The sequence below is a fragment of the Micromys minutus genome (assembly GCF_963924665.1).
Source record: "Micromys minutus genome assembly, chromosome: 6".
NCBI classification, from domain to species: Eukaryota; Metazoa; Chordata; class Mammalia; order Rodentia; family Muridae; genus Micromys; species Micromys minutus.
Genome location: NC_137975.1, coordinates 23,120,630 through 23,139,079, shown reverse-complemented (window position 1 = coordinate 23,139,079; position 18,450 = coordinate 23,120,630). Strand labels below are relative to the sequence as shown.

Below are 18,450 nucleotides of genomic sequence, written 5' to 3'. Positions count from 1 at the left end.
TCCCCACCCACTCCCTCTCAAAGTATGATCTCCTTTGTTGTTATGTATGTATGTATGTATACATGTATGTATGCATGTGTGTATACACACATATATGTATACACACATACATACATATATATATATATATATCCTTATACACACAGGTAAATGTAGCATACACACACACACACACACACACACACACACAGGCATGCAGACTGCTCAGTCCATTTAGAATAGGTCATGTGTATTTTAGGACTGGTCACGTGACTAGCCTATAGGGGCTTGTGCCTGGAGAAGACAGTTTTTCCTTCTCTCAGTAGTTACCAATCACCTTCATGTAGGAGCGGGGCCTTGTAAGATTTCCCCCATCCATGCTGGTGCATCAGTTGGTGTCCTAATCGTACTGGGCTTGTTCAGATAAACAAATTCTGAGATGTCATGAGTGTAACTTCCTTGTCATGTACACAAGTCACAACCTCAAGCCAAGGTCTAGATCATCAGTTCTCATAGTCTTTCCACCGATTCTTCTTTGGTGCTCCAGAGCCTTAGGGGTAGGGGCTGTGTAGCGGGTGTATCATTCTGCTTGGTTATCCCACGGTCTGCTGTGCTCTGCATTTTGACTATTTGTGGATCTCTGTAATAGTCTCTGGGAAAGAGAACGGTCTTTGATGAGGGGTGAGCGCCACGCTTAGCTGCGGGTGTGAGGATACATGTCTAGAATGCAGACAGGAACGATGCTGGCTTAGGAACATGGCAGGGGTGGGTTCTCACCACCCATGGGTAGTTGTTTAGATTTACAGTTCCAGGCAAGAGTACCTCAAGTTTAATTAGACAGCTGTTGGTTGCCCACAAGATGTAAGAACCCCGCAACTGCACCCCTGGGGACCTCCTATACTGGTCATTGTTATGGTCCATAAGCTCTACAGCTTGTTAGGACTGGCTTCTCCCCTTTGGCAGCTTGCATAGAACCTTTGGATGCTGTGAGAACTAGTGTGCAGGGAGAGGAGGCATCTCGGCAAGCTAGAATCACTTCTACTAAATTCCTTCTAGTCCTGCATCCAAAACGTCCAGTGTCTTTGGCAATATGGTCAGACTGTCAAGGTCTGGGGGGCAAACAAGGCGACAGCAATACCCTATACTATTTAGGAGTCTTCAGCTCCCTTCATCAACAACTGAAAAGGGAAGTGTCCCATGGCTGGCCGTGGGGTTTTATTAGATAGTCTAGCTCTTGCAGGGAGCATTATCATCCCAAGTAACATGACTTCCCTGTATATGCATGTATGTATACATATATACTTACATATATTTTGTGTGTGTGTAAATATAAGACATTGTGTGTATAGGTTTGGCATTGGCTGGAGCTGTCACAGGCCACACCTAACCACAGGACTGGGACACAGAGTGCATAGAAAGCCTTCGTGGTCTCTGCTTCTCCTGCCTCCCTCTCAGAACCCACTTTCTCAGGAAAGAATGTGACCTTTGCACTTCTGACCCCTATCTGGCTAGAAACCGGACAGATGATTTTAACCACTCCTCTGAAGTGGTTCTAAGGGTGCCCTGCCACCTGCATGGGGATCATTGCCCTTTGAGTCACTCTTTGGAGCTGGAGACTTAAAAGACCTACTGGCTTCGGAATCTGCAGACAGGACCCTGGAGCTGCACCGATACTCTCCTCTGACGTTCACACACTCCAGAGTCCTGTTTAGGAAACACTTGCTACTTCAGGACTTCTCCAATAGGGACGCGAGTTGAGCCCTTAGCACAGATTCCCAGGCTATAGGATGGTAGGCAGAACGGTCAGCAGAGTCCCCCGGCCACTGACTGAGGCCACAGGCAGGTCACTTCACCCTTCAGGCTTGGGTCCTTCATCGTCCCTCTCCAGCACACACACCTGTGATGTAAGTCAGCCTTTATTTTGCTCCTGAGAAAGGTTCACCTCCATTTGTATGGGAATAAACTCTTCTTACCATTTCCTCCTGGGCCCGAGAGGGACTAGATAGTGGGCTCCTAACTGTTTAAATTGTGAGGCCAGGAAGAGGACCTGGATTCTGACATGGGATCTTCCTTCCGGGACCACCCACCTGTGTTTAGCCACGACAGCCTGTTTATTCTCAGAATTCGGGGCAGACCACCCTGTGATCTCTGTGCTAGGCCCCTCTCCTCTACCTCTTCCTTTGTAAGATTAGATTGTTTCTGTCGATTGAGCTAGAATTTACCAGTTTCAGTATGTGGAACATGACATCTACCTTTCCACTTAGTTTAGGAAGCAAGGTACAGAGAGAGCCCTTGTTTCTGTCTGTCTGGGCTCTGGGCTGAGCTTTTCAGAACATGAATGAAAAGGAGAGACACTCACAGGCACAGCCTGTGAGGCTTAATTCGTTCTCTATTTTCAGCTAGTCGGGTAACCCAGATCTGTATACAGTTTGACACTGGGAACTTCCTGTGTAGAAACCTAGACCTGCCGTTAACCTGGGGTGTTTCCCTTTCTGCATGTTTCCTTTTCTACGAAAACCTAGAGACCTAAGCCTGACTGTACCAGGCCTCCAGGTAAGGGGAGTCAGGACAACACGCCCACCAGCAGGCACCAAACTGTAATTGTCCCAGCAGCCGTACAAAGCCCATGCTGCCCTGGGCTAGCACGTGTGAGCATGCCAGGTTGGGACTGGCTGGCCACTGAAGTTCCTCTGGCCCTTCCCTCCGGAGCTGCTTCACCACCTTGGGAATCTGATCTGTGTCCTGCCAGGAGCCACAGCAGAGCTGGAGCCTCTGGTCACAGGAAAGGGGGCTGAGTCTGAAGGTCTTAGGATGGACCAAACTGCTTGGGAGCTAGACTGACCCTTAAAGATGGTCGACACATAGAATGGAAGAGAAACACAACTCCATGCAAACTATACAAACCCTCCAGATTTCTGGGGTCGTGGAGTCGTCTTTTACCTTCATTGTTTATTTTGTAGTACTGGGGAGCAAACCCAGTGTGCACAGGCATTCTAGCAGGAAGTTAAGACAGTGGCTCAACAGTGATATACACCTGAAAGTTACCATTTCAGCTATTACTAAACGTGATCCAGTTTCTGAAGCTTGACATGTGATACGCTATTGTTCAACTATCACCACCTCCATTTCTAGCACTTTGTGGGCACTGGGGTTTGAACCTGAGGCCTTGTGCATGATATACAGGTGATGTGCTGCTGGGTCTGCAAACCCAACCTCCAGAACTTTTCATTTTTCCAAACAAATTCTTCACCTGATTCATTGCTCTAGGGACAGAGAATGAGAGAGCTCTCCCGGGGGAGGGTCCATTTCAGTTCAGCTGGACAGTTCTTGGGGCCATTTTATTCCACTTAGTGTTTTCAAGGTCTATTCGCAGAATAGCATCGCCAGAATCTTCTTCCTTTTTAAGGCTAAGACGTATTGCACTTCGGGTATGGACCACATCTTACATGTCTGTTCTCTCAGCCGACACTCGGGTTGCTTCTTCCTACGTTGTAGGTGTACTTTCATTTTTTGGATGTGTGTCCAGAATCGCTAACTCCTGGGTGATGCTAGGTTAGCCTTTGGAGGAATCAGCATACTGTCTTCCCAGTACTTCTACCACTTTACAGTGACCACTGAGATCGCTGGCCTTGTCTGCCAGCCTGACACACATGGGAAGAGGGACTCTCTGGTGAGGAGTCGCCTCCATCAGACGGGCCTGTAGACATGGCTTTGGGGCATGTTCTTGCTAATGGATGTTGTCCACTGTGGGCAGGGCCATCCCAGGCAGGTGGGTCTGGGTGTGGGAAACAGGCACCTGAACACACGCAAACAGCAAGCAGTGCTCCTCTGTGGTCCCCACTTCAGCTCCGGCCTTGGATGCTTTAGTTCCGTGGGTGATGGGCTGCGACCTGTAAGCCAGAATCAACCCTCTCCTCCCAAGCAGTTCTGGATAGTGCTTTATCACAGTAACAAAAGCAGAGACGGCCACTTAATACTGGATGCTTCCCACGGCTGACTGTGTATCTCATGAAGTCAGATGGGAACTGGGTGGAGCTCTGTTGTGATCTCAGTGTCTTTCCCTAACTTCAGTTAGATGCCCATAGTGATCCTGACCATCTTCACGTGCTTATTTTCTTGGCAATGTCTAGCCGATCCCTTTCCACTTCTGACCAGGTTGTTCATGCTTCTGTTGAGTTACTGGAGGTCCTTATGACATCTACCCTCATCAGTCACCTGCAGTGGGTTCTTATTTGCTATTTATTTTGTGATGGGGTCTTATGCTGCCCAGGTATGGTTATGTGTACATGTATGTATAAGTGCACATGTGAGCGTGTGCAAGTTAAGGTCAGGTCGATGGCGATGTCCTTCTTAGTTTCAGGCTGGCCACTGAGAGTGCCAGGGATCACCCGTCTCTGCACGTGCTGCCGTCACACATGTGCCACTGAGCCTGGCCTTTACATGGGTGCTGGGGATCCGAACTCGGGTCTGCATGCTTGTGCAGCGGATGCTTTGCTGATCAAGCCGTCTCCCCAGCCAGGCTGCTTTAACACAGGATGTTAGCATAGCTGTTATGCTGAAAGGATCATAAATTATAGCTTTCAACAGATTTTTATGGAAGAGGGGACCTGGGACAAAAGAGCTTAGGAGTTTGGAAAATCATGAAGTAGCCTGGGAGGGTCTGGGCCAGTCCTTCTGACCCAGCTTTCTTTTGTTTTGTAATTAATTCTGTAACCATTTTGTCAGTAACTATTGCTGTGGTTAGTTCCATGGCCAGGGACTAGCTGAGGTCTGTCAAATGTTCAAATGTTCACCATACTTACAACAAGCAAGGCAGGCACGTAAAGTACGCTGTCGCTGTTACTCTAGGCACCACATGTACACACTGCATGTCATAGCCTCTGTGAGACTGACCTTCTGGTGTCCGCAGAACTGAAAGCATGGCCTGACATAACTGTGGCACAGCATCCATAGTGGCCCAGTGTGCTCGGGTGCTCTGAGTATCACACCATGTCCCACGTTATTTTGAGGGGGTCAGTGATACCATGAAGCCCTCAGAGCAGTGCCTGGGGCTCCCTGCCTCCTGTATAGCTCTCCTGCTCTCTGGTCCTGAACAAGCAGATGAGATGCTCCTGCAGCCTCAGAAAAAGACTCTGGGGCATGCTGGTTCTCTGAGTCTTCACCAAGATAACCTTCATCACATGATGCTGATTAGGGCTGCCTGAAAGCCAGTCACTAGTGAGCATTTGTGTCACACAGTGCCTGTCTCTCTGCCTGCCTTCCTTGGGTAACTGTGGGCTTCCAGGGATAGAGGCTACATCCCACAGGACCTAGAGCCGTCTCAGTTCCTGATGCTTGACTGTTGCCATTAACCAACCATCTGCTCTGCATCTGTCTCTTTCCAGTTTCTCGGCCTCCTTCTTTACACTGTGTCTCCACTAACCATTCTAGAGCCGCCTGCGTCCCACGTGGCTCTGTGTTAGTCCCTTCCCACTCTGCTGTAGGTGACCACTGGAGCACACAGCTGAGGAAGTTCTAGCCTTTTTATTCTGGCAACCATGGGCATGTCACAAATAAATGAGACGAACCCTCTTAACTGCCGTGGGTAGAACAGAGGAGCCGTCCCAGAACACACCACTCTGGAACTAGGAGGGGACCTGACAGTGAACCTTACTGGAGGGTCCTCTCTTATATCTGATTGAGGCTGTCACAAAGGGATCTGTGACCTTTTCTGTGCTGGGACATTGAGCTGTGCATTTCAAACCCAGCCTAGACAGACGGGTGTGCTCCCTCTCTCGACCTGAGGTTCCCATTTAGCCAAGCCCAACAGAAGCCCTGAGAGTTAGGACCTGGGGGCTCTGCATGGTCCTCTGTTCAGTAAATGCCTGCAGCTCTCTCCCTGGCTTGGGCTTAGAGAAGGCTTCCACTCAGGGGCATGAAAGTTGCTGCTGACAGCTGTGCTAAGAGAGAGAAAGGAAACCAAGGCCCACTTGAGCTTGGCTGAGACAGGGTCTTGCTGACACAAAGAGAGAGCAGGTTGGCAAGCACCAAGAAGAGCAGAGCGGTGGGGGGAGGGTTAGCCCCTGTTCCTCTGCACCACAGTTGCTGACACAATTCTGATACCCCAGCTGCCCTCCGGGTCCTAAGCCCCACACCCAGTTCTCTGAAAGGTAGGAGGAAGTAGTGGTGAGAGCCTATCTCCTGGGCCCAGTCTTAGCCCTGCGCTGGGCCTCGGAGTCTCTTTGGTGTCACTTCATGGTTTGGCAGATGAGGAAACTAAGGCTCTGAGAGGGGAAGTGACCTATGGGTCACAGGTCACTGGATGGGATTGTATTCATCCTGATCAGCAAGTGACAAAGAAGTAGGCCAGCCCAAGTCTGAAGCCCCATGCAGTCCATGCACTCTTGGCAGGGAACCCTCAGGATGCAGGGCAGAGAGGTGCTCTTGGACCTGGCTGTGTGGGATCAGGAATAGTAGGCTGGGACCCTCCCTGACACCTAATCCACTTCTCTGATACCTCCTTGGAGGTCAACTATGTGTTGGCTGAGCCCAGCCGTGGGTAACAAGAAGCTTAGGTATCCAACACAAAATCTGGTCCATCCAGGGAATAGCTACCTGAAGATACTGGGTTAACTAAAGGATGTAAGCCAATCTTTAAACAACACAAGGCTACATGTGAAAGGCTGGCTGAAGCCTCACAGGCTCTGAATGTTCCTTCGTGGGTCCTTGCAGTGTGGATTTAACATCCACAGGCAGCTGCAGAGACCTGCGGTGTATAGTGACCTGCAGCTTTGTGGCCGTTCTCTGAGTCCCGGAGCCAGCGTGCCTTAACCACCTACTTCATCTCTACTTCAGCTTCTGTCCTGCCGGTCAGGAGGGGAGGAGAGTAACTCCAGAGAAACTACCAAGCCTTTGCCGATAGTGTTCTCTCACTGAGACTGTAGTGACTGCAGGAAACACACAGGAAACTGTGGGATGGTGTTAACTTGACAGAGTTAGAATCATCTGGGAGATGATTCAGGCGCACCTGGGGGCGTCGATATCCTGATTACCTTAACTAGGACAGCAAGACCCATTACTGGGTGGTGTCGTTCTTTGATCAAAGGACTCCGGAGCCTCTGGAGGTGTGCACCTTGAATCCTAAAGCCAGGAGGCAGAAGCGGGTGTATTTCTGTGGGTTTGAGGTCAGCCTAACCTATATAGTGAGTTCCAGGCCAGCCAGAGCTACCCTGTCTCAATAAATTGGTGGTGGTGGTGGTGGTGGTGAAGGAGGAGGTGGTGGAGGTGATGATGATGATGGTGGTAATGATGATGGTGATGTGATGATGGTGGTGATGATGATGGCGGTGGTGGTGATGATGATGGTGGTGGTGATGATGATGGTGATGATGATGGTGGTGGAGGTGATGGTGGTGGTGGTGGTGATAATGGTGGTGATGATGATGGTTGTGGTGGTGGTGGTGATGGTGGTCATGATGATGGTGATGATGGTGGTGGTGGTGGTGATGACAACGACAAGCTGAGCACTAGTAAGTGTGCATTCATTGCTCTGCTCCTGGTTAGGGATGAAATACGTTCACAGTCCCACAAGTTCCTGCTGATTTATCCACGACAGACTGTAACCTGGAACTGTAAGCAGAACAAACCATTTCTTCCTTAAACCACTTCTGTCAGGGTGCTTTACCACAGGAGTAGGGAAAGTACTAAAATGCATAGGAAGTGTGACTTGGGAGAAAGAGACAGGGTAGAAGTGTTTCAGAGAAGGGCAGTGTCACACAGCTGAGGGTCCAGAGGAGGGAGGCTGCTGTGGGCTAGAACTTCCCTAGGCACTACCTAGAGGAAATGGAGCCGAGGGAAGACAAGGAAGGGGAGGCGTGTGTATTCTAGGGAGGGAAATTACGCAAACCCCACTGTGGAGCAAACTGCACAAAACAGGTCTCACTGCCTGTGGGTGCGTTGCACAAGCAAGTTCTATTGGGCCATGGCTACCCCCATTCTGTGGCTGCCTCTGTTACAAGGGTGGAGGTGAGGAGATGCGGTGGACTGTGGCCCCAGAAGCCTAATGTTTACGACCTGAACAGAATAAGTAAACAAGGACAATGAGAAATGAACTTGGTTTAGAGGAATGGGGCTTGGCTTCCCTGGGAAACCCCTGGTTACCTTTGATCGATCTCTAGAACACCTTTGAACCTACTGCCTTACTTTTATATCAATCTTGAGTGACAAAAGATTCTGATCCCAAATTTATAGAAGGACCCAAGATTTGGAGGGTCTCTTGTGTCTCTCAAGGTCACAGAACCAGTAGTGGGGGGTCTAAAGACAGACACATACTGCCCATCCCCCAGGTGTTTGAGCAGCACGAGGCTCTGGGGTACATGACAGATGAAACAAACATGGTTACCTCACAAAGAGCACACACTACACCAAAACCCAAGGCCTGCCACAGCTCTTTGTTGGAGCTCACACACACACACACACACACACACACACACACACACACACACACACACACACACTGCAGTCAGCAAGGGATCCATGAAGGTTCTTGAGGAAGTGTTCACTGTCTTCTTCATGCCGAGCTGATGGGCACAGGAGACACAGAAGCCATTCTGGCCTGGTCATGGAGGAGCCTCCATCCAGGAGACGGGAGCCGTCCCTGATGCCGTCCTAGGAGGTGAACGGAACATGGGAGCGGGACGGTAGATAAACTCCAGATGGCGAGGGTGCCGTCTGTGGAGCTGTGTGAGCTGAGACATGCGGAGGACAGTACGTGGCTGTCACCACCAACACCGTCAGACGCGGCTGCGCTGCTTAGGGAAGTCATGCCAGAAAAAGCAGCTCGGGTGGGAAGACAGGAGTGAGACCATCCAAGTCACGTTTAGAAAGCGGGAGTGTCTTTTCTTTTTTTTTTTAAGCAGAGCAAGCACTGAGGTGGACACACAGACACACTCTCCTCTGCCTCTGCTCACTTGTCACTGCAAACTTTGCTGGAGATTTCAGTCTGCCCAGGACCCATTTGAGGATTAGAAGCTACAGGCCTCACCCCTTAGAGGAGAATAAAATGAAGACTTCTGTTTTTCACAGACTGCCGTGCAGAACTAGCCAGTGTTGCCTTAAAGTACAGCAAAACCTGACATAGCGGAAATCTTTTCTGTGCTGGGGTTCTGAAAGGTATTTTACTTTATTTTGAGCTAGCTCATTATATAGACCAGGTTGGCCTTGAGTTTGTAGTGATTCTCCTGCCTCTGCTCCTAAGTGTTGGGGTTATAGGTGCTTGCCACCACTCCCAGCCAGTTAGGGGCATTTTAATAGACATTAGGGAATCGTTCTGGGGAGAACATCTGTGCTCCTGTGACGAGCGCACAGCCTGCCATGTGACTGTCTTGCCTCCACTTTATAACTTCCTGACTGCCATAACTCCAAGGGCTGACAGGAGTCACAGCCTTCTGTGGCTTAGGACATGAGACAAACCAGCTTTTCAGCCGTACTGTGGATGAGCCAGGCATGCTTTAAACAGCTTGGTCACTGCCAGGGATTTAGTCAGAGAGAATCAATTCCATGCCAGATGTCCTGAGATGGGTAAACTCTTGGCAACACACCTGACAGGTTAATACCTAGATTTACTAAATTATAAGAGTTCCTCGTTCTGTCTGGACATTGGGACACCCCAAGACACAAATGTTATCTTCCTGGCTTCTGACTCTGTGCCCGTCACTAGAGAGACAAATTCTTAACTGTGAGGGTTTGAGAATGTGTCAGATGAACAGAAACCAGAGCCTGCCTTGTCCTTGGAAAGATTACTGAGTTGCTGACTTGTCCACACAGTGGACACTGACTTTTAGGTAAAAACATGGGACAGCTTTTATCTGATGGCCCCCAACATAGTACCTCTGTAGTTGGATGGAATTGTTGTGAGGGTTTCTCCCGGTTTCTAAACTCTGAAACATGTTGAACTCATTCAAAAATTCTTGTTCCCGGGCTGCATCCCATGTCAATGAAGTTGGCACTAAGGAGAAAGTTTAGGAAACCACATTTCAAGAAAATCCCCAGATGACGCCAGTGTGCTTGGAAGTCTAAGAGTCCTTAATCTAGATTCTGTGGCATTTCCCAGGTGGTGAATTTTGAGCTCTTAGACAGGGATCATTGGCTGGCCTATTTTGGAAAGTGATTCGTTCCATCTGTAGGTTAGGTTGGATCTTGCCTGGCAGGTTTAGTGTGAGCAGCAGCCAGACTGAACTGGGTGCTGACATTCCATGGGAGCAAGGTTCATAGTGTGGGCCTTGACACACTTGACATAGGCTGCTGACACCTAGGTAGATGGGGCGCATCTGCCCACCTGGAAAATGAGACCTTCCAATACGCGGGTCAAGGATGCCATTTTCTGCCTGTCTGGAAGGTACCCATGGCTGTTTGCAGCATTTTCCAGGCTTGTGGGAAGGGAACAGAATAGGCCAGTTGATGTAATGAATTTAAAAAGTGGAACAGGAAGAAGAAACCTAAAGCCAAGGCAGCTGTGACTCACTGTGGTCCAAAGTAGGCGTGGAAACAGGCTTTCGAAGCCACAACATAGCTGCTTTTTCAACAAGGAAATAGCTGGAGGTTGACTGAAAACAGAGATCTTCCAGGGACTTCTAGAGTTTTCCATCACATAGTTCTTTTTTTGTACATGAATATGAGGAACGACAGTCAGCCTACCTTAGAGATGGGCAGAATGAAGGATAAAAAGCAGCCGCCCTGCTATCCATTTTGACTTGTAATGGCCAGAAAGCAAGGCAGGGCCATGGGCAGGCACATCTGGTCTGTAGACATGTATCCAGCTTGTGGAGAGGGGAAATGGAGTCCCAGAAGTGAAGACAAATAAGAAGAAGCCTCTGAAAGTCCCCGGATTAATGAATCAACAGTAAAAAGACAGCCTGTAGGGCTCACATAGCTTATTATGCACTTTAAGCAAACAGGAGAGGTCCCAACAACTATTTCTCTTGGGCATTCTTCAACATCCATGTAAGAGGGCATCCTGGTAGGCCTCTACATCCTGCCAGCTGCCCTCACTCCAGATGTTAGGAGTCCCTTCTTGCCAGCCCCATAGATAATGCAAGACCCACGGGGATCCCTAGATATGGACACTGATCAAGTCAGCTTAGATGAATGTTCCACAGGCTGAGACTTGTTCTACCAGCTGTTTATCCCAGGTCTGCAGTATTAAAATTCACTGACCATTACTGGTGTGGTGGGCTGCTTATCCCTACAGCAGAAGGGGCTGCCCCTGGGGTGACCGACAATATGGTCAATTGAGAACTGGGCTCCATGCTTAAAAGGACTTCATTCTTACTCCTACTTGGCTGCTCACTAGCAGTGGGACACTGGCATTTAATTTTATGTTTATTATCTTACAACAGAGATAACATAGGCAGTACATCAGAGAAGGCATCTGAAACACCAACATGGTGATTTCCATCAGGAGCTGTGGGTGAGAAGTGCATAGGAGCAGACCATGGCAATAGCAGCTAATGAACGAGGATGCTGGCTTGTCTCTGTGGAGGGCTGGGAAGGTGGGACCGTACCGAGCCAGCAAGGCCTACTGCTCTTGACCATCATGGAGTGAGCAATCTCCTGTGCCCCGTAGGATAGGAGAGTGGGAGGAAAGAAGGCTGGTTTGCTGTGCGTGTGAACAAGTCCTGCAAGTGGCCATGTTGAAGGGAAAGGTCAGGGATGAGCTCTGTGCTTCACTTGGTGGTGGTGACAGTGTGATGTGGAAACTGTTGTAAAATAAGTCATCCCTCTCTGGGCATCTGCTGTCTGGTGTACCGAGTCTGCTGAATTTCTAAGACTGGGAGAATTCCCACTGACCAGCTCCTGTAGTCCAAGCCACTCAGGGGAACATGACAACTAAGCTGGGGAGTGACCCTGAACCTCAGAGCTCCGGAGAACTGACTGAAAAAGACCTGTGTACATCTCAGAAGCCACGGGTACCATCCTACAAGTTACTGACATCCACGTTATGTTCATTCTTCCATGTTCCTGGGGGAGGGGTCACAGAGGAAAGCAGCAACTCTGTAAGAACGAATCTTAGTGATGCAGAGAGAACACAGCGGGACAGATGTGGAATTTATGGTTTGTTCTGCACATGTGGGTAAGGGTATTGGGCAAGTTGGTAAATGCTTGAGTCCCAATGTTCTCACCTGGAAAATGGGGGTAATGCGTCATCAGGAAGTTTGGGTCTGTGAGATGTGGACAGCTGAGTCCTTAATGCATAGATGGAGTGCCCAGCAAATGCTGACTGTCCCAAGTAGAGAGGACTGCCAGTCCTTCTGCCAGGAAGAAAACGTTCATTTGACAATTCATCTGTTCTTATGAGCAGAGCTTACTGCCAGTGACATGAGCTGACTGGCAGGCATGTGCCCGTGTTCCCTGGCCATCGGCTTTTAGCATGCACACACACCTTAGCCGCGTTACCATCACTTGGACATGGACAGACCATGGCTTCCTATCTGTAAGCACCTTTTCCATCCCCAACCATGATCACAGGAGCTCTACTGGCTCACCAAGTTCATGGCAAGTGCCCAGGTGTGGGTGGGGCCAGTCTGGGGAGGTATTACTTCCATGCCAAAGGTGAGGAAGCCTGAGGCTGAGAGAGATCTGAGTGGCTGGCCTCTCGCTGCTCGTGCAGAGAGGCGTTTGGGAGGTATGCTTACTGCCCTCTGGATCCTGAGAGCCACTGTACACATTGCCACTCGTCTGTTCCAGAATGTCTGTAAGGCGGTGGAGGAGACACAGCGCCCGCACACGATACAGGAGCTCAAGCAGAAGATCGACAGCTATAACAGCCGGGAGAAGCACTGCCTGGGCATGAAGTTGGTGAGCAGAGCCTGTCCATCCCTACCCCCATCCTTTCTGCCCCTTCTCCACGGCAACAGTGACTCCCTTGCAGCTCACTCTTGGTTCAGGCCCAGCTTTCTGCAGTCTCAGGGACCCAGAGAACTAGGATGGCCTTCAGAATAGACTCCAGCTCCAACCTGTTCCAGTCACTCTCTAGCTACTTTGCATATGTTTAGCCTCTCATTACTTCCGTGTAAAACAGAGATCTACACACCCATGCTTAACAGATCTTGGGGGAATTAAATGACACTGATGGAGGGTTTGGGTCTTGGTCCCCAGGAAGCCCTTGACCTGGGGAATCTGCAACTGTCCTGCCTGTCAAGTTTACAGTGCTCAGACTGGTGAAAGCCTCTGACTTGACAGATTGGGTTGTCTTTAAGGGGTGACACCAGGAGAACCCTGCCCCCTGTTGATGACTGCCAGCAACTGTCTCTCTGGTGCTTCCAAGTCACTCAGGAGCCTCAAAAAATGCAGGGCAGAGTTAGGCTGAATCTCTGAGGGTCTTGATGCTGTCTGTGCCTGAGTTCGGAAGTAGAGAGGTGTCTGCCTTTAGAGTGAGACCCAACAAAGGCCAATGGCACCTGTCTAGCAGAGGGTTGGGGTGGCCGGGCTAAACTTCCTTGATTGAGGGAAGCCCAAACCCACCAATCCTTTCTGGTAACTGGGCTCCAGACCTCCTGGCCCATAAGGAGAGTGAATTTCCTCCAGCCCCTCTAGACAGGAGACTCAGGCAGGCTGGCTGGAGTGGCTGTCAGATCTGTAGTTCACAACCCAGAGTGGCAGACAGAGTCAGGCAAGATGTACCTCCCACTTGCAGAGTGAAGATGGCACCTACACAGGTTTCATCAAAGTGCATTTGAAACTGAGACGGCCAGTGACAGTGCCTGCTGGGATCCGGCCCCAGTCCATCTATGACGCCATTAAGGAAGTGAACCCTGCAGCCACTACAGACAAGCGGACATCCTTCTACCTGCCACTTGACGCCATCAAGCAGCTACATATTAGCAGCACCACCACTGTCAGTGAGGTCATCCAGGGGCTGCTCAAGAAATTCATGGTTGTGGACAACCCACAGAAGTTTGCACTTTTTAAGCGGACACACAAAGATGGACAAGGTATGAGTTTCCAACCCTTCCCTAGTCTGCTAATGGCAACCCTTCCCCAGTCACCAAACTTCACTGTCCTGGGTAGAGTGTGGGTTCCTGGCAGCAGATCTATAGCCATATTGTTAGGATTCATGGACAAGCCAAGCATGGAATCTAGGCAGGACCAGGCAGCTCATGCCTACTGTGCCCAGCTCCATGCACATACAGGAAAGACACACCCTGGGCTCTGGTCTCCTAATCTCTGTAATGGGAAGGAGTCCGCCCACCGCTCCTCTTCCTCTGGAAGATGCTGTAAATGGAAGCATGGCTAAACTTTGCCACATGGGAACAGAGGCAGTGCCTCGAGAATGGCAGCAGTGAATGGAAGGCTCAGAGCCACCACTGCCTTGTCAGGTCCACACCCATTAGAAGAGCCATGACTGTTTGCAGGTATCTGCCAACCTGTGCATTTCAGAGCCTAGGCCTCATCCCGTCCTCTTTTGAGATGAGCGCCCAACCCTTCATTCTGTTTGCAGTGCTCTTCCAGAAACTCTCCATTGCTGACTGCCCTCTCTACCTTCGTCTGCTCGCTGGACCCGACACCGATGTTCTCAGCTTTGTGCTAAAGGAGAATGAAACCGGAGAGGTGGAGGTATGTCTGGACCCTTTGGAGCCAGATGGGTGCTGCTGTCCTAACTGCGGTGTAGGTGGGGTAGCAGGACTGCCAGAGGCTCAGTGCTTAACCCAGGATCATCAGTGGGACACATTACAGGGAAGCAAGTTACAACCTGCACACCCGTGGAAAGGATTTCATTTGCTTTGTGAAAAATGGGCTGGTATAGGGGTGGGGGTCACACACTGAGAAACTCTGTTCAGGCCCCACCTAGTTTTGCCCTAAGGCCAGCCAGCAAGCTCCAACTCTCTCGGCTCTACTGGACATAAACATTTTTGAACCATTTCGGTATCAGACTCCTAGCAAAAGAGAGGTCAAATCAGGCAGAAATCCTCCAAGACCAGAATACTTGGGATGTGGTCATGTGGTCTTCAAGTAGTGATGGGAAGTGGGGGGGGGGGGGTCTGAGCGTCTATTGAGTTGGGTTGAGAGCAGGGTTGTTTTTGTTGGAGGAGTTGGGGGTGGAGGCAATGGCGTTTTGGAGGATCAGGGCAGATAGGGCTCTACACTCATTTCAAAGGACAGCTCATTGGTCTGTTAGGAGTGCCACTGAAGGCCTGTGCGGGCTGGGAGAGCAGGAACAGCTGTAGTCTGCTCTCTGCTGCTGCTGGCTCCACGACTGCTTTCCTCACCCTCTCTGTGGACCACAGGTTTCTTAGTATCTGGTGTGGGGATTAAACCAGACACAAAGACTCCCTTGTGCCCAAGGAGCTTGGCGTCTCAGTCCTTTCTCCCATGTGGAGGAATCAGTCTGACCAGCGAGAGCCAGCTGAGAAGTGTCCAGGGTGTGCACAGTGTACTGGCTCATAAGAAGGTGGGCAGCAGGTGGAGTCTGAAGCCTGATGTCACACAGCTGACAGGTGTCCCCCACCTGCCTCTGAGAGCACATCCAGCGTCAAAGTGAAGACCCTAACTGCTGCTGACTCCTATAAAAACAGGGTGTATGGGTTGGGGACTCCATGAGGTTGCACATTTGCGGCTAATGTGACTGTTGTGTACCGTACACAAATGTCTCTTCGGTTGAAGCATGCGCGGCTGGCTCACTGAGGGCAGCAGCAGGGCCCTCCCGTCACGTCAGCACTTAACCATCTCCCCTTGTTTTCTCCTCCTCCTCCACGCTCACAGTGGGATGCCTTTTCCATTCCTGAGCTCCAGAACTTCTTAACTATCCTGGAAAAAGAGGAGCAGGACAAGATCCACCAGCTGCAGAAGAAATACAATAAATTCCGGCAGAAACTGGAGGAGGCATTACGAGAGTCCCAAGGGAAGCCTGGGTAACCAGCTTACTTCCTGTCTTCTTGATGCCCTCTGATTTATTTTATTGTTAATTATTTTGCAACGAACAGTTATCCTCAAGACACCTCTGGTGGGTGCACCCGTGCCTGCCCAGCAGTTACCAGATGTGGCACAAAGTCTCTTCCACAAAGTGTCCATGCAGGGTTTGATTCCTGCTAACCCCCACCATGGCTCTGGAGAGGTTCTGCCTGGGATCAGAAATCCTGTGGAATGACCAGTGTTTCCCTTGCTCAATCTGCTGGCCTTTCAGAAACCAAATAATTGCCACGCTGGTCACCAAACTCCAATCAATCAGCAGCTGGCAAAAGGAAAGATGCAGAGCCTGTGTTCTTTCTCTGGATTTAATTATTTTTTTTTTTTTTTTTTTTTTTTTTTGCTACATGTAGTATGTATATTTATGAGTCAGATGTGGCATACTCATTTTAGCCAAGTCCTTGGAAGCAGGAAAATGCTCATAAAAGAACTGTCCTCCTTGCCCCAAGGTGCCACTTCTTAGCTAGTACTAAGAAGAGATTTCCAGAGGCTACAGTCTGACCAGGACATCCCTTATTACCCAGCAGGCTGTATGCATGCAAACCCAAAGACACATACGCACATTTGTGTGGGACTTCAGCATGTCTCTGTCCAGTGTTTTTTATGTTAAAACTTTAATGTCATTCTTATGGGTTTCTACCAAAGAGAAACCAGCCGCTTACCAATTTTAGTTTCCTGCTGAGTCGCCAGAAGATATTACAGAGAAGCACATCCAGGCTGCCTGTGGCCTGTGCCTGCAGTCGGGGGGCTGGACTGCCTGGTCTACTCTCCTTGGCCTTCAGTTCCACCTCCGTCCTCCACCTCCGGCTTTAGGGTCTCCAGCTGTTGCCTGAGTAGTGGCTTTGACTGCAGTGGCGAGGTCCTCCAGCGTGGAGTCCTTCCTGGTGGGAAGCACGGCTGCTCACAGCACAGCGCTGAGCAAGCCTGTGGGTCTGACTTCCCTGGCAACTTCAGTGCCTTTTTGTTTTCAGAGAAAAGAGCGGGGCAAGTTTGCTTGAAGCTCTCCTGCTGGACTGACCCTGGCAGGAGGTGGGCAATGGTGCTATAGAGCCAAGGACAGGAGGTTCCTCAGCACAGGGTGACCATCACATGCCTCTTTCCCATCAAGCTTCCTGATCAGGTTTAGACTTTGAAGATGCAAGATTATTAGACTGCATCGACAACATCAGATTAGGACTCCAGCATAGCCAGTCTACACCAACCAGTAGCCGGGGATGCAAAGACACTCAATGTGGGGGGAAAACACTTGTCCTTGAGAAGAGGGCCAGTGTTCCAACCGAGCCTCCAGAGACCACTTTCATGTTGTGCTTGCCTTTCCACGTCCCTCGGGTGGTTTTACACCCAAGCTTCTCCATGTACCCCAAAACGTTCCCTCCCAGCCCAGGCTGAGAGCCACACCACTCCTATCCCAAAAAAAATGCCAAATCCTTGTCATTCAAACTGTATTGTTTTCAGAGCTGCCAAGGCAACATGAGCTAGCGACTCTGAGATGGCACATGCCATCAGCCCCCTGGCTGCCTGCCTTCTCATGCCAGCCTTACACTTCCCTCCTTTAAGAAGCCTCCTTCCTGCTGTGTAGTACAGGGACATACAGAAAGTCATTCCCTTCATCCTGCATGTCTGTAGCATTAGGAGAAGGCATGGCTCCTGCTGCAAACACTGTGAATGCTGCTGAGAACCTCCCTCCATGAATGGCTATTTTATTTTTGACAAAAAAAGGTTCATGTATAATATATATATGTATATACATGTGTATGTATATACACATAGAGGCATATAGCTATATATAAAGGTGTTTATTCAGAAAATGATGGTAAGATTCAGACGTTAAAGTACAGTTAGACCCAGGACCTCTACTGAGGCTGAGCCTCTGGAAAGCATGGAGTTCCTTAAGTCTCAGAGGGGCCTAACTGTTGGTAGTGCCTTCTATGGTTGTATTGCTCTGTGGGTGTTCATTTTGCTGATATTTTCTTTCTAAACGTCTTTCTTATATATGTTTTCTAATGAGTAATAAAAGCTTACTGTAAAAACCATTCACAATGGAAATGTCCTTACTGAAAGTCACCATCTTGTGGGCTGCAGAGGAAGGCTGAGGCAACTGTAGGCACGTTTTCTTCTACAGTAAGCTTGGGAATGAAGGTGACGACTCAAATGCTTTTGAGACTATTGTCCAAACAGTAGAGGGTACTGCCTCTGTGGCTGACTCCTCTCCATCCCCAGTGCTGGAGAGGGGGGAGGATTTACAGCAAACCACATGCTAGTGTGGATGGATAGTGTAGAGCAGGCGCTTTCTGGATGCAAAATTAAATTAAAAGAAATAAAAAATATTCAAGAAATAGCCACATAAAGTTAAGTAGGTAAACCACCACCTATATGTTGCTCATATATCATCCAATGCATGGGACTTCAGGCTGCAGGGCTCTTCAAAGCTTATCCAATTCTACCCCTCTACCAGGCACCTATAAAATTAGCCAGTCAAAGGGCAGATGAGGTAGCTCAGTGGGCAAAAAGGTACTTACTGCCAAGTCT

At 49.6% G+C, this 18,450-nt stretch overlaps 1 protein-coding gene across 3 annotated transcripts in view; it reads left to right on the top strand.

Moving 5' to 3' along the window:
- Positions 1-15,870, top strand: part of RASSF5 (Ras association domain family member 5) — a gene marked incomplete at both ends in the record, with an annotated part of 61,282 nt that extends 45,412 nt beyond the window's left edge. For 2 of the 3 annotated variants that reach the window (XM_080918048.1, XM_080918050.1), the window contains 4 exons: positions 12,703-12,813; positions 13,652-13,949; positions 14,456-14,571; positions 15,718-15,870. In XM_080918048.1, the coding sequence (XP_080774174.1) occupies positions 12,703-12,813; positions 13,652-13,949; positions 14,456-14,571; positions 15,718-15,870 (678 nt within the window). Of the gene's footprint in view, positions 1-12,702; positions 12,814-13,651; positions 13,950-14,455; positions 14,572-15,717 lie in introns of those variants that run through there. The other variant, XM_080918049.1, reaches the window with a different exon arrangement.
- Positions 15,871-18,450: the final 2,580 nt, after the last annotated feature.